Source organism: Taeniopygia guttata, chromosome 3, assembly GCF_048771995.1.
Source record: "Taeniopygia guttata chromosome 3, bTaeGut7.mat, whole genome shotgun sequence".
NCBI classification, from domain to species: Eukaryota; Metazoa; Chordata; class Aves; order Passeriformes; family Estrildidae; genus Taeniopygia; species Taeniopygia guttata.
In genome coordinates, this window is record NC_133027.1 from 114,122,606 (window position 1) to 114,138,835 (window position 16,230).

General features: G+C 42.7%; 1 protein-coding gene across 11 annotated transcripts in view; it reads left to right on the plus strand.

Annotated features, from left to right (window-relative positions):
• Nucleotides 1-16,230, plus strand: part of WDPCP (WD repeat containing planar cell polarity effector) — a 144,827-nt gene that overhangs the window by 120,651 nt on the left and 7,946 nt on the right. For all 11 annotated transcript variants that reach the window (XM_072927664.1, XM_072927656.1, XM_072927659.1 and 8 more), the window contains 2 exons: nucleotides 9,332-9,467; nucleotides 15,943-16,037. In XM_072927664.1, coding sequence (XP_072783765.1) covers nucleotides 9,332-9,467; nucleotides 15,943-16,037 — 231 coding nt within the window. The remainder of the gene's footprint in view (nucleotides 1-9,331; nucleotides 9,468-15,942; nucleotides 16,038-16,230) is intronic.

A 16,230-nucleotide genomic window follows, 5' to 3' on the forward strand; every position in this document is an offset into this window, starting at 1 on the left:
TTAAAAGTGAGGATCAACCAAAGTAAAATAGACTTGGAACTTGGAGGACAGCAGCTTTCAAAAGCTCATTTCTTTTTCAAACATATGACTACGTTGTTGAAATTGAACCCAGCTCTCTGTAAGGTCTGTTGATCACCATAATAGCCCTGAGGAAGATAGGTCTAAGTAAGTGCTTGCAAATTGAGTAAGCAGTCCCAGGCCATACCTTCATGAGTTCTTTAGCATCCTCATCAATTTATGTTTACATAAATTGTTTACATGTGGCAATGACCAGATTAGCTATTTGGAAAGAACTCTGCCCGTGGATGCACTTATTCCAAAATAAAAGCCACTTTGCTTTTCTAAATTAAGTGCACTTACAGTAGAGAATGATTATTCTGAATAACATAAGAAAGAAAATAATTTCATTCCCAAGTAGGCTATTGAGCAGAAATATTCTGAAGTAATCTGTCTAATTTCTCATGTTGATGCTTTTTAAGGCACAGACAAAGTCACTGAGTTAACAACCAATTTTGTTTTCAATCCATTGTTTTCTTGGAGAGGGTGTGCCAGTGCAAGGCAGGAGCCAGAGATTCCTTTCAGTTTCCCTGAGTCAATGTACAGGATTTATTCTGGTCCATGTCTCTCTTATGGAGGGAGGAATGCCTGGCAGCCAGAGGAGAAGGTCTAGCACAAGAACATACATAATTTCATTTTACCTAGTGCTGTCTTACTCCCATCAGAAATGACACAGTCATTGGCCTAACCCTGCATTTTCACTGAAGCTTTCTTCTGCTTTTTTCCTTCTCCAAACTTGTTCATGCCTGCTGTGGCACAGAAAAGAAAAGTATGGCAGCAACCATACTTGACATGCATGACAGAACACAATGCTATGGGAATCCCAGCATCAGGCCCTCAGAGGAGCTTTTATTGCTGCCACCAGAAAGTTTTCAATAACTTCAAATTAGTATTTTTTGGGGTATGTTTCTTTATTTTTGGGGGGGTGGGGGAGGTAAAAATTCTCCTCGTGTTATCTCATATTGCAGAAACTGAGACTTGATGGGTACTGCATTATCCTTTTTGGACCTCAATCACTCCAAAAGATTCAAGATGAACTCTGCCTGCCCAGGCACCAGAGTCGGTGCCCCAGGGAATTTCTTCATCTCTAAGGGATGTGCAGGATGTGTACTCGCATGCCCTTGCTGCCTCTCAGCTCTAGCTGTACATGCAGTTTTGCTTTAGGAACCTGTACCTCCAGTATTGCAATATCTTTCTCAGTCTCTGTCATCAAGAGTTTAAATACAGTTCAGATCAGTGTTAGTGGCCCAGCTCCAAATGAGGAGAATTGCTGCAATTCGTTATCTTGACAAATTAACTGGTCTGAGGCAATTCCTTTTTGAGAGAGATACAATTACCTAACTCTTGAACTCTAGCCTTGCTCCAATGCTATGGCATAGTTATGCACCTGCTCAAAAAGTGTGGATACTACATTCTCATCCATAAATACAATTCTTGCACTAGGAGCTGATTAAAAAAAAAAAAAAAAAAAAAGGTTTTCTGAGGTGCCAAGGTGGCTGGTTGCACAGGAGTGGGACAATATGGGAAAGGCAGGGTCCTTGTCACCAAACCACGAGAGGAGGGGCTGGCACAGAGAGTGTTCTACCAGAGAAATAAATCACCAGTTGTCCCATCCTCTGCTTTGAGTCTAGCTTCCTGATCCAGTGGAAGAAGGTGGCTCTCCTACTCCCAATGCACCATATGGAAAAGAGTAGCCTATTCAGACCTAAACCAGATTTTTTTGGGGAAAAAAAATCCAGGGTGTTTTCTTTGTGAGATTCAGGTAAAATTTTCTATTTCAATCCTTCAGTCTTCATGTAACTGGTGGAAAATGGGTTGCCATCAGCGCTCCACTCCTGATGTGGGCAGGAGCTGGTGCTCCTGGGAAGGCAGAGTGACCTCCAGCCTTGCCCTCACCTCCTGGCCTTGAGGACCAGCTCCTTTCTGCCTTTTCTACCAAGCAATGAGAACAGATCCACAGTTACACATTGTTCTTCCAACCCAACGTGGGCAGACGCACTCCTCATCCTCTTCCCCGTGGAAAGAGACTCCTTTTGCCCCTCAGCCATAGCTCACCTGTGGGCATCATCTTTCCTTGTAAACGGGCTCCCAGATGCTGAAAGAGATTCATTTGAACCACTGCCTTTTGGAAACTGTTTAGGATAAAGCCGTTGTGTTTGCCTAGAGCCTCTTTGTATGGCCTCGGTGGCTGGGAGTTTCCTTGAGCTCCTCTTTGAACTCCAAGCCTTCAGCATCCAAAACATTTAACCCTCAATTTCTTTTCTGCTTTATCAGTTTGGCCGGCTTCCAGCTGGCAGCGTTCTTTTCGCAGGCTCCCATTCCGCATCTCGCCTTTGCAGATTTGTCTTTTCCAATTAACCCCTCGGAATGGTTTTCTTCTCCCCGGAGCCTCCGGTCCGGCCTGCGCTTCTGCCTGCCGCGGGTGCCCGAGGGGCAGCGGGCAGGGCTGGGGGAGCTGGTCCTGGGGCTGCAGTGCCAGGCACAGGGTGTGCCCCACGGAGAGCAGCTGAAGGAACACGCAGGTTCGGCACTGCCGGCTCTGCCCGTCGTGGGTTGGGGCTTGCAGCGCCAGAGGCGCTTTTGCCTCCGCGGAGGTTCTGGAGCATCACTTGTGAATAATGAGATCTTCCCCAAATGCTTGAGCTGGGATGCTGGGGAACACCGTGGTGTGGGAACCCAGGGCTTCCCTGTCTGCCCTGGCAGGTCTGGGACCCCCCTGGACAGAGCCCCCAGAGACACTGTCTGTGATCTCTGTCCATGGAGAAGAGTTTTCAATCTTACAGAATGAATTACCAGCTCTGACTGTTTGATATCAGTAATAATTAAGTGTGGCACAGGTGCAAAAGTAAAATTTTAGAATTCTAGATTAGGGGTCCAAAGGGGACAAGATTGTCGCTATAGGACACATGAAAGCACAAAGCGAGCCACTGCTATTTTCAAGGGAAAGAAGAAGGTTTCTTTTCTGACTCCAACTTTTATACTTTTCCAAAGGTGACAGTGGATTGGAGAGTGAATGTGCCACCTCTCCAAAGACATTGTACAAACTACAAGTACATCAAGTTTCTCCACCCCTGTGAAGGAATGGAAAACAATATGTTGTTTATAGAAAATTGTGTGAGAAAGTTTTCTAACCAGAATGCTTTAGAAAATATTAAGAATCAGGGCGACACAAGATGGAGGAAATTGGGTGTGCCTTGTCCATTTTCTCCTTCTTCATGCCCTCCATGTTTCACTGTGGTGTTGGCATTTTTCTGTTGGTTCAGGCTGGGGACACACTGTCCAACGTAGGTGACAGATATTGGCACGTTATTGTAAATCCAGCACAGGTAGTTTGTGGTATTTAATGTTTGTACCATCCCACTGAGGGCAGAGCCCCACACGCTGCCCTGCAGGACAGAGCTGCGGCAGGGCAGCAGAACATGTTAGAGATAAACAGAATAAACAACCCTGAAACCAGCACAGACCAATTATGGCTTCTTCTTTGGCAGCGGGGCTGAAAGACAGAGACTTTCTACAGTCTCAGAATCATCAATACCTCAGATTCCGACACCGTGAAAATGCTGCAGCCATCTCCTCGAACAACAGGGAAGTCTCTGCTCGCCAGCAGCTCTTCCCCAGCTTTGTTTTAGACAGGTATTTCTAGAGAGCCACCTAAAATTAAAAACAAATAAACCAAAAACAAAAATAAAGACCATGTGCCTAAAGCATCACAAAACAAAGCCTCCCAGTCTCCAGGAGTGTCCTCCCTGCTGTGCTGCTGTAATTGCTGAGCAGTAGCTGCAGGTTGCTCATCCAGCTGGCTCAGAGGCATCCACAGGGAGGGGAGAGAGCTCACCCTGCCAGGGCTGCCCGGCAAACTTCCTTCCCCAGGCTGGGAAGCCAATAGCACCCAGAGGTGCAGATCCCTATTGCTGAGACACCAGCCAGGCCTTTGAAGTGAGCCAGGCTGGAACCGAAGCAAATCCTTGGTTGTTCAGTCCCTTCCAGCTGGAGACTCAGCGCGGCTTGCTGCTACCACATCTGGATCCCCCTGGAAGACATACCTTTTTTTTTTCCTTTTGTTTTGGTTTTTTTAAATTAATTAATATTAGCACTGCTGGGGTAGTTTCTGAGGAACTTGATTACTTAGGCTCCAGGGAGATATAAAATTAACTTTTCAGGATGTATAGCGGTTAGCTTAATTTTGTGTATGATTCTAGCACAGATGGAAATCTCAGCCAATGTTAGTAAAGACTCAGCATTTCCATTTGCAGAAAGTTTTAAAAACAGATTTCACAGCAAGCTGCAGAAAACTGCTAAGTATAACTGTCTACATTACCAAAAAAGCAACAAAACAAAGCAGTTGTTTATAAATGTTAGCTTCTTCTTTAGTTTTATCACATAACTTTTATATTAACTCTTAAATTTCCTGGCACACCCACTAAAACATTTTTGCTGCTGCTAATACCTCTACTACCCAACTGGTGAAATAATGACATGTTATGCTACTATTAAGGATTGATTCTACTGTTAAGGATTGATTTCAATCACTACTAGTGATTGAATACCTTATCTTCTCAGGCATCAAATTGTTAAACAACAGAACTGGGAGATACTCAGATTTAATTTCAGGAATAATCTTATCCCACTCTAAACAGTAACAGCTGCTCTCAATGAGTTTTAGAAGTACTAAAAAACCAATATTTTGACAATTTGTATTTGTCAAATGCAAACATGTCAGCCTTGGGAATTAACAAAACAACACAAAAATAATCTAAAAATAAAAATCCATGGAAAACTAGCACAGGAAAAGCAAAGAAGTTTAGAGTTACATTTTTCCACACTCACAAACAAGGCTCTGTGGTTTCCCTGTAGGAATTTGTTAAAACAAAATAATTTTATTAGAATATGTTTATTTAGAAAGACATTTTTCAGGAGAACAATTATAGCCAGAAAAAAGAGCTGACCACACTCAAATCAGCAATGGAAATTCCCAGTGATTTTGATACCAAAAGAATTTTATGCAGTGGCTTTAGAAATAGCTGTAGGTAGTTTGAGAAAACCTGGGATAGAATTAAGTTATCATAGCTTGATAAAATGTGAAATCCTGCTCAATCTCATGCCTTCTGCATCATTTATCTGCCTTTAAAAAAATTGCTAAAAAGTCATAAAATCATGACAGCTGGTTTTTAACAGGTAAAAAATAAATACTTAATTTTTAAAAAGTTATTGCATAACAAGAGGAGATATTAATTTATTGACATAGAATTAGCTGTTCAAGTAAAAAAAATAATTTGTTTAAATGCCTAGGAGAAAGAAAATGTGATTGTCAGGAAAGTCTACAGTTTTACAGCACTCATTTGAATTAACTATTTGCATTTCTTCAGACCCTTGATTACTTTCTCTCAGAAAAACGCTATTTACCTCTTTTTATTTTTTTTTTAATGGCAATGTGGCTGAAGCCTGTGTGGTTCACTGGGAGTTCATTGGGATATATTTGCAATTCCTGAAGCAAAAAAGTGATATTTTATCTTTAGAAAGAGTTACATTTTTTTGAACTTATTGAATTTTCCAGAGATCAGCATGAAGAGCTCTGATTAAATGCTTGCTTCAGCGTTTTAAAGGCTTCTTGTGTCCCTGTTGCCTAAGGAGGTCGTACACGAGGATTGCTCTGTAAACATCAGATTGTGCAGAATTGGCTCTGCACACCATGCCAGGCACACAAAGGGGAAGTCAAATGGCTTATCTCTCACTTATCAACTAGTTTATTTTTCACGCCCAAAAAAGGCTGCTACAAGAGCAGCTGCTACTTTGTAAATAATTTAATGGCTGCTGTTAAGTAGAGCTGTCAATTTTGCAAACAATATTAAAAGGAGATTTTCGTTTTACCACGGATTTGCACGTTTTGAAATGCGTTGTTATCCCTGGAAGTCCAGGGCAGGATCCTGGAGAATGGAAACAGCTTCTGATTTGCAGACACAGATTCAAAAGAGAATAGATATGTTTAAATAATGACAGACGTGTGGGCAGGCAAGGCGTGATATCTCATCACCTGCCTGCATTACCCAGACAGCATCCTGCTCATTACAGCATAGAGCTTTCAGTGGACTTGTAAAGAAAGTATTTGGCTCTGTCAGACAGGTGTGAGATGTAGCAATAGCAATTACCACCAAATTTTGGAAATATAGACCATGCATTGGGTCATTGTATGGCTGGGTGTACACCATGCTATCCCAGTATTGATCACGACAAATGGGATTTAAAAAAATATATTTTTAGCACAAAAGATTCATATTCTTGCATCTGGTTAATAACTTTAATGATATTAGCACAATACCAACTCTCAATTTTTTGAAATTCAAATTCAGATTGAAATCCCCAGATCTTAACATGCTAGGCAAATATTAGTTTAGAATTTAGACAGCAAGAGTTTATTGTGCAATATGGCAAAGGAATATCTCTGATTGCTTGAATATAAAATCTTAGGTGAAACTTATGATCTCTCCAGTGCTAACACAAAGTCAGGTCTCTATCAAGCATCAAACACTCACCAGAGCCCTCATCTAGATGTGAGGACCACCACCCTCTCCCAGCTCTGTGGCATTGTTGCCAAAATCCTTCCCTTTCTAATTAAAAGTGGGATATGTTGCCTCTAGTTTGGGAAGGGCTGTGTTGTTTAAACAGTGTTCCTTGCTCATTTGTTTTTCCTGCTTTAGCACTTCTCACGGGGAACAGAGTCCGTTTCCCACAACAAAAATATTTATTTCTTTATAGCTCATCTCTGATGGTTTTGTGGCTTTGAACCACTCCTGGCATCCACACTGCAGCTGTATCCCCAGACCACAATAGGTTCAATGCTCATAACTGTTTTAACATATCAGATATTTATTTTAGATATGAAAGTGCAGAGAAATCTATTTGCAGTCCTGTGGGTAAGAGCCCTGCTCTTCCCCTGGTTTTGTGCTTGCAGATGGCAGACTGCTCTGTTTTCCATGAGGTTTCCATGGATCCACAGCATTATTTAACAGGGTGTAGCTGTGCTTCATCCACAGCACAAAATATCAGCCATTGACCATGCTGTAATTAATTGCTCATAGCATTGGTATATTAGAAATATGGCACCCAAGGACTCTATACATCCAAATTGTATCCCAGCCCAGGTTAAAAAGCTGCTGGGTACCCCCTGGAGCACATGCATGAGTTACACTGAGGTGGTTGGTGTGAGGACTGGGATTTACTCAGTGCTGGTTCTCAGCAGGGACAAAAAACCACAAATCACTTCTGTGATGGAAAGAGATCAAGAAAACATTGACCCAATTCTAATTTGTTACTTTTCTCAGTACACACTCCTCTTTCAGCATCTCTCACTTGTTTTTTCTTCTGTTTTTATTTCTCTTTGGATTCTTTTTTTAAAGATAGAGGAGAAATTGCACCCGTGCTGGTTTATGTTCTGAAATGTCCCCACTCCTTGGAGCTGGCCCAGCCTCAGGAGTGGTGACTCAGGAGAAGTCATGGGCATCATATATTGGTGAAAGTTTGTGGCTTTAAGGGGGTAAATTATTTAGGCCGTAGATATTAATGAGTGGAAAAAGAAGAAAAGAGAAAAGAAAAATTAATTACAGATGCTCAGCTCACAGTGTACATCTGAGCCTTGACATTTTGCAAATTCAAAGGTTTAACATTCTGTTTCTTAACAAACTCTCACCAAGTGAAGAGGGAGGCTTTTCAGGACCAAAGCTCCATTCCAGGTGGGACACAGCAGTGAGAGCTGTGTTCCAAAGCAGAGGCTGTCAAAGTTTGTGCCACAAGACCTGCAGTGGATTTTGCCTAATTATTTTTTTTCCCCCATCAACAGGAATTTTGTTTAAGCCCTTTCCCAGAGCTCTTCATGTATATGAAATGCAGTTTCTCATAAACCTTTATAAGTTCTCAGTGCTGTTCCTCTCATTCTCTTGACTTTTCATTTTCAAGGCTCCAAGAAGAGCTCTCCAGAGAAACCTCCCTTACATGCCTTGAGTTTCTGAAATTAAAGCTTTGCCTGTACACTTGTTTTCTCTTCTGCTTTTATTTCTCTTTGGATTCTTTTTTTTTTTTTTTTTTTAAAAATGGAGGAGAAATTGCACCAGTGCTGGTTTAGCACCTTTATTTATTGTAGTGTGGTGTACATGTTTGAGGTGTGCTGCCTTCAACTGAGCTGGCCATTTTCAACCATTCCCCACACTGGGGAAAGGCTGAAAATGTGGGGACAGACAGCATCAGCCACCTGGGAAAGCCAAACCTTGCCACACTTCACCCTCCCTCACACCACAGATGCCAGTAATATTTAGGTGGCATGAAGAGTAGGAAGAGTCCACAGCAATCCCACGGCATTGGATTTTTAAGACTCAGAGGTTCAGAAAGGATTATGGGGAGATTTGCCCTCCTAAGCCAGTTCTGGGTCTCCAGAAAAAATGTAAACCAACATCATGGCAGCACCCACCAGGCTGTTACATCCTCCCCACTGCCCACAGTGCCACCATGGTATCCTGCAGATCAGCTTACACAGGATCCAAGAAGGCAGAGACAAGGGAACAAGAACAGAATTACAGGGGAGAAAAATGCAAAAGGGTCTTATGATTTTGAGAAAAATCTTTTAAAGTCTTTATCTGTAACAGGATTTTTTTTTCCTTAATCCAAACTCCGCTAGCCTGCGGTTTGATTAATTTTTTAAAATTTATTTAAGTCTCACACCTAGAATATGCATTTCCTTCTCTATATTTTTAAGTGGTTCAGATATTTTTAAACCATTTCCATTACTAGAAGGCTCAGACTAGAACTTGTGAATTGGATGCTCATGCTTCACCTACTGAAAACGTCAGGCCTTAATTGTGAACCAAAATATTTTAAAACAAAGCTAAGGGAAGTCTTTGTTTTTAAAGGAAGGAGTTACAGATATTCCTCTAGGGAACTAGTCCAGTTGATAAGACTTTGATCCCTATGGCTCATGCAGCAGCTTTGGCAGCCAGCTGGACTTTCTGTGGATGACAATTTAGAGAATGTATTTCCTCCTTGCTATCTACACCAATACACACTCTTGTCTCTGTCTTTCAAAATCTCTTGAACCTGTTTCTTGTTGCTACTTGGTCTCCTTTTCAAGGGAAGATCCAGGGGTGAAAGCTGTGGAAGCATGTGGGGTTTCCATTCAGTTTGATCCCTTGCAGGAGAGGACCCTTGTCCTTATGGGCATCCAAGGCAACCAGCTGGCAGCCTGGTTGGTGTTTTCAGATGAACTAAGTGTGATACCATATCTTAACAGAACTTCTGGGGCAGTCAGATGAAGAAGACCCATCTTGTGCAGCTTTCCCTGACCAACCTGCAGAGCAGGGAGGAGGGTGCAGCCCGCCTGCGTCCGGCCCTGCCCACAGACCGCCAGCACCAAGCTGCTCCCACAGGTGAGTTGGGAATGGTTTCAAAATGCATGTTTGATAGTCTGAGCCTTCCTGACACCTGCAGCTGTCTGTGGGTATCATGACTGTAAACCAAATAAAACATTAACACACTAAGAACTAAGAAAAACCTGGAAGCCCAGAGGATGTGGCATAGACACAATGAAATCTCCAGAAATGCAGTTTGCAAGCTTTTAACACACACTAGCACAACCATTTTCAAATTAAATCATCTGGGCAAAGGCAGCCTTCCTTGTTGAATGTGGAGAAAAGAGAAATACAGCAATGAAAATGCAGCAAATTAACAGTTTTCAGGTGACAAACATAACTTTTAAAAACCTGACATGATCTTTACAGATTTCTGTAAGCAGATCACTAACCTGTAATCAAAATCCCTGGGAAGATCTTTTGAGAGTGCCCTTCTTCTGAAGCTGATTAAAACCTTGAACTTAGCTATGAGAGAAACAACAGTTTTGATAATTTGGATTTTTTTCCAGCATTTCTGTTGCTAGTGAACCTGCACACCATCTTGCAAGGCATAGGAAATTGAAAAGAAACAGCGCTTCTGCAAAGATTGAAAAAACATTTGATTCTGTTATTTTTCTTTGTGCATTCTTGATAGAAAAGAAAAAAAATCTGGTATTTTTTCCCAGTGAGTATATAAATGTGTAGACTATAGGCTTATTTGTATTTTCTATACCTACTGATCTGTAGGAATGTTTTCAATAAATCTGGTGCGAGTATGACATTGAAATTCCACATTGCATTCATCCCAGACATTTGTACATAACTGTGCTGAACACACAGTTCATTTTCTTCTTTCTTCATTTTCTTCCTTCCTTCTCTTTCTGGAAAACTGTATATTAACTAGTTTTCTCTCTCCTCTCACATGGGAACATTGAGTTTTTTCAGTATTCAGTGTTATATTCATTTTACCAACTACACACCATGAGTGAATGCTTATTTCATACAACTTTTAGGATACGGGACACGCTCTAAAGCTTTCAGAGCTATCTAATGGCTTTGGAGGTGGGCCTGGCTTTAAAAATACAGTGCACAGTTATTCCTTCTTAACTTTTAGGATGAAGATACCACTGACCTGACATGGGCAAATTATAAAGTCTCCATGCTGGAGGCTGCATTGTCTCCAGGGGGCTCTCCAAGCGCTCCAGTAAAAGGAGCTCCACAGCAGCGCACCAGAGCCGGGGCTAATCCCAACACGCCTCTGATCCCAGGGGATAAACACGCTGTCCTCCCTCCCTTTGGCTCCCCTTTTCCCTCTGGAGGTTGCTATGACTCACACACCTCTGGCAGTCCCACGTACCTTCGTCAGGCACCTCGGGAGAGAGGCTGAGAGCTCAACCCTGCCCACCCCTGGGCTCCCCACCTGACCACCTTTGCTGCACCTCCCCAGGTGGGCCACCAGAAGTTGCTGAGTCTCAGGAGTGGTTCCTTGCAGTCACCAGAGCTGCATAAATTCTGGGATTTCCCAAGGCTTTTGTTTGGAGAGCAGAAAGCGAGCTCCCAGCCGTGCTCCTCCGCCTGGGACACCCGGAGATGCCGCTGACCTCCGCCGGGCGAGGCCGGAGATTTCGGTGGCCACGTACAATGCAGTGGAAGAAAACTTCTCACGGCTCTCCTGGCTGGCCACAGCTGCTTGAAGCCTGCCAACAAGAATTTAGGTTTCGAAGGCACTCCCTGTGACAACACCAGCCAGGTGGGAAGGTCACCTGCTGAGGCACAGGTGACTCCAACTGCTTCTTCCCCGTGCTTAAAGAAAGCCACGGGTGGTTACAAGCACCCAGCTGTGGCTTGGTTTGCCTCCAGTTTCACAGAGCTGCTCTTCTAAAATGCATCTGCAGCCACGTCTGCATCAGGCTTCTTCATGTGGAGAAATCTCTATAAAGAAAGGAAGTTTTAGTGTTGGGGCCTTACATAAATAGGGCTGTTCTCTGTTCTGCAGTCATTGCAGTGTTTCATCTCTCTGTCCCAGATATTCCAGCATTACCAGAGACTTTTGGCTTCTTCTGGGTAGTAGTGGTTCTTTAAGTTCCTGTAAGACCACACCAGGACTTTGCAGTTGTTCAGCAAGAGTATCCAGTGGCTGTTCTTTCTTCTTTCAGAGTCTCTTGTTATCTGCCTTGGCTTTACATCTTTGTACCAGCTATTCACACAAATTACTGCATTGCTGCATTTCTAACACAACCACCCCTATCAGTCCTGGATGCTGTCCCAAATCTGCATTTCTCTCAACTTTCTGGAAGCTCATCTCCAGCACTTATTTCTTTCTTCCTTGTATTTCAGCTCTTGGGACAGCTGAGGCATATCTCATGAGTTACACCTAGGCAGAAGGCATGAGCAAGGGCCCTGTGAAGACTAGCAGAAGACACTTATGTTTCACTTGCCTAATAAACCTGGTTTCTGATGCCCTTTAGGGAGTTTGACGTCTGCATACATGTAACTGGAGCCCAGTTTTCAGTTCGTGTGATTAAAAAAATCACTTCAACTAACTCTTCACATCATCATAATCTGCTTAACCAGGAAACCCAAAATCTGGTATGAAGACAGGGACAGAAAATTGTCAGAAGAGGCTGGAACCAAAATAATCATTCATAAAACAATCTCAGGGGTTTATTTCTTTAAGAACTTATTCTTGATTTAACTTCATGATGTTTTATGGAAGCAGCAGTTGTGCTGCTGCCAGTGGAGAGCTGTAGTCAGCTTTCTGATCTGTATGCACACACTCACAAAGTTATGGGCACTAAAGATTTCAAGACAGCATTCCAGAAAGCAGCATTTCATTTGCTGCCTGATTTCTTTCACTCTAACATGAAAAGGACAGTTAACCACTAACAATGCACAGTCCAGTGAATAATTTTGTAAGATAAAGATCTCACCTCTGGCTTACCTTCAGCGTTGACCATTGCCTCTCTCCTTCCAAGTGTCAGCTGTGTTTTAGCCTGGAAGTTCCTGCCCTCCCATGACTGTTGTTACCTGTTTATGAAAACATTTTGATCAGCATAGCCCTGCAGCAGAAGCTTGTACTGGAGGAGGATATTTTGGATGCTGTTGTTCAGAGGACCAAGGCAGCATGCTGATCCTCTCAGCCCCACACAGGAGCAGACTGAGTGCCTGTGGGACAGCTCATTTCTGGATGAGTCAAGCAGAGAGTGCCTGTGACCATGTCAGAGTCTGGTTCTAGAGTCACACGAGCTGTGACTGCCCTCACTCCTCTGCCACAGGCCTTGGTAGCTGCACTGTGGGTTTCCTCCCCATCAGTGTGCCATTCTCTTTCCTTACCATGATGTCTTGTGGGCTTAAGGATCTTCCATTTGTTGGCAGTGTCAGAATGCGTGTGAAGCTGGGTTGGAGGGGTTTGTAGCTCATTATCCAACTACCTAGTCCCCATCCCCCAACCCAGAACTACTCCCATTTTAATTAGGCTATTATGTTAGTACAAATTATTAGGATAGAAGGCAAAAGTGTTTGTCATCACAGTGATTTTTACAATAAAACTTCCTTTAAAATACACACATTCCTATTTCTCTGCAAAGTTCTTATTTAATCCCATGAGCATGTCTGTATATTTTGAATCTGTAGCATCACTGAGCAAGCAGGTGCTTTCCTAAGCAAACCTTTGGAAGTTCTAACAGTATCTTTCAGATCTATTGTTAAATCAACATAGAGGGAGGGAATTAGAGTTATCCCACAGCATCCCCTTTTGTGTGTCACATAAAAAACAACATTAAATGGATTTCTTACTCCTAAATGACTGTTCTGTGCAATTAAAGTAAGCGTTCCTCACCATTATGGCTTCCACCTTTTTCAAAAGTCCTCTTTAACCAGGAAGCAAACCCAGTCTTAAAATAGCAGGAATATAGGTTGAGGGATAACATCTTCCAGGTTCAGGTGTAGTCCTACCACCTGCTCTATGTGCCTGAGCAGTTTTCAGTTCCAAATTAACTCTGTTAACAGGTGTGATGCAGGGATGTGGCAACCTGGTGGAGGAAATTCGTGTCAGGTGTGGGATCCAGGAGTTCAGCTGCACCCAGTGCTGCTCCTGCCTGGCTGCTGCAGCCCTCCCTCTCTTTCCTTCTCTTTCTTCTCTTCCTTCTCACTCTTTGCCACTGCTCAGCCCAGGAGCTTCATGTGCCTCAAGAGTGCAACAGCAGGCAGATAGAGATGGCTTGGTGCAAAGCTGCACTCTCAATTTCTATATCTCTAAAACTAAGATAATACATTACCAAATTCAGGGGTCAAATTAATCAGTCAGTGTGCACACTGCACCTTGAAAATACAAAATTAACTCTTCTGAGCCCATGAGTGCTCAAGATGCATCAAGGTGTGCTCCATGGCCTCTTGATTCCAGACAAAGGTCCCCTTGATTAAATTAGGTTGCTAATGTATTAACGCATTAGCACACTTGAAGAAAGAAAAGTCTGAAAAAGCAACTTGGCTTCATCACATGAACGGTGTGTATACTTAATGGAAATTTTTCCAGCATTCACAAAACAAAGAAAAATCAATAACATGTCTGCCAACTGTTCCACTGAAAACATTTTATAATCTATAGCACTGAGAATCCTGAGCCAAGATAAACCAGCCTTGCTGACAGAAAATACTGACAATTATTTTACATTGATTCAACTTGGCCCAGCCGAGACTGACCTTGTTTATTCATCTCAGTCTCTTAATTCATATTAACTTGGCATCAAAATGGGACATGTGGCATGTGGGCTGAAGACCCATTTCTGTATCTTAGATAAATGTAGTGCATTGAGTACTTCCAGTGCCTTGAGCTCTTAGGTAGATTTATATGCATTAGACTGAACTGGTTAAGTTCCTTTTATCCCTGCTGGGCTTTTCATGTCTGTTGACTGTAAAACTAGAAGCTCAGTAGAGGTAACATCTTCTTCTAAGCCTTTGGATATACATGAAATCCTCCCAGTACTGGTCAATTTTAAAGACACATCCAAAGAGGATGGAGGGTTTTAAGCTCTTTTAAAACATAAAAATAGAAGGGTTATGGCAATTTGGCAGCCAAAAAAGCAATTTGCCGGTCTCGGTAGAATCCAAAGCTGTGTGTAAGAAAGCTGATCAAGACACTACAGAGGAGATAATGGGGTCGAAGAGCAGAAGAATCCCCTCACTTTTGAACCAGCATAATCTGGTCTCCAATGAAGTTTCTTGGTTTCTTATACTGAACCAATAAAGCTTAGTGTGATGGGAGAGTTGCATTACTGCAGCTTAAAAATGTCTGGAGAAAGCTGATGAGGAGAGATGCTTTTATTTGCTTCACATGTGCCCAGCTGCTTGCATAGCTGTCTTCTGGCTGGTAGTGGGAAGACAAAGGCAGAGGAAAATCTCAGCTTTTTCTTTAATTATTTATGTTCCCATCAGTAATAAAGGGCTTTTTATGCCTGGAATTTATTATTTGTATTATCAAAGCTGAATGAGATTTTGCACTGCAGCAGTGAAGAAGTTGGGTGCTGTACAAAACCATTCACATTTTTATTCTCACAGCTACAGCACTGTTGTAGCTGAAAGCCACCCCTGAGTAAAACACTACTTGAGTCAAACATGACTGCATCCACTGAGGAGGAAAAGCTACCCAAATGATGAGAAGCCTCCCAAAAGAGTTCCCAGTTGGCCTGGCATTGGATGTTTAGTTTATTTTCTCTACTTGACTCCTTCTTGATGAAAGCAATGCTCCCTTGGACTTCACGGGGTGCTTGGCAGGTTAAGGATGGCAGGACAAGAGGTGAGCCAGCAAGCCAAGATGTGGCCTCCAGGTTTCCAGTTCCACTGCACTGGGAATGGATTGCCTTTCCACATGGCTGTGTAAGCAGAGATTAATGATGGCTGAAGAAACCAAGACTAGCAAAACAAACAAAACAAAACAAAACAAACAAAAAAACCACACCCAAAGAAAAATACCAACAACAGAAAAAAAAAAAACCCAAACAAATTCATCTGCATTTTTCATAACACATATCCATAATAGTTGATGCTTTCCTCCCTGCACCTCTTTCACAACTTGGATTTCAGTGATGAAAGTGGTGTAGGGACAAAAATTTCAGAGAATCACTGCTGTATTTTGGGTTTGATATCCTCCTCTCCTGGCATCTGCCCAGCTTTCCCCGTGCTGGGCTGCCAGCAGTGCCTGGTGCCTTCTATGTGTATTACACGTCCCCAGCCTGTCCTGCTTAACAAAACTGTAATTACTCAAAACACACCAGCTTTATACCTCGGCTTTGAATGACAGGACAGTGCTGGAGCAACTGCACGGCCAAATGAGCGATCCCAGTGACAGTCAGTCAACAAACCTACTGGCATCTGATGGAAAAGAGCTGGAGTTTGTGGCCAGGAAATTACACAGGCTGCTATATATTTGAAAAGATAGAAAACAAACAGAACAGCTTTATTCTGCTCTGCAGGCATTGCTCCCTCCCCTTCTATCTCTTCTGTTTTGTCTTCCAAGACCCACAGGCCACAGACAAGCAGAGGACACTGAGCCTGCAGCAAATGGCCACAGCGCCTCCCTGATCCAGAAAACCTTTTCCAGCAGCCAGGAAGGTAGGTGAATAAGTCTCTTTCAAATATGCACAGGGGGATGAAGCTAGAAATATTGGTAATTCATATCTTGAACATGCATTTGGAACCAGGAGAAAAAAACAAGGCACTGCAGCATGAGCTCAGTTTGTGTATTCCTAGCAGGGAAAGGCAGAAGGACTCAGCTACTGGCTGATGGAAAGTAGAATAAGTCAAC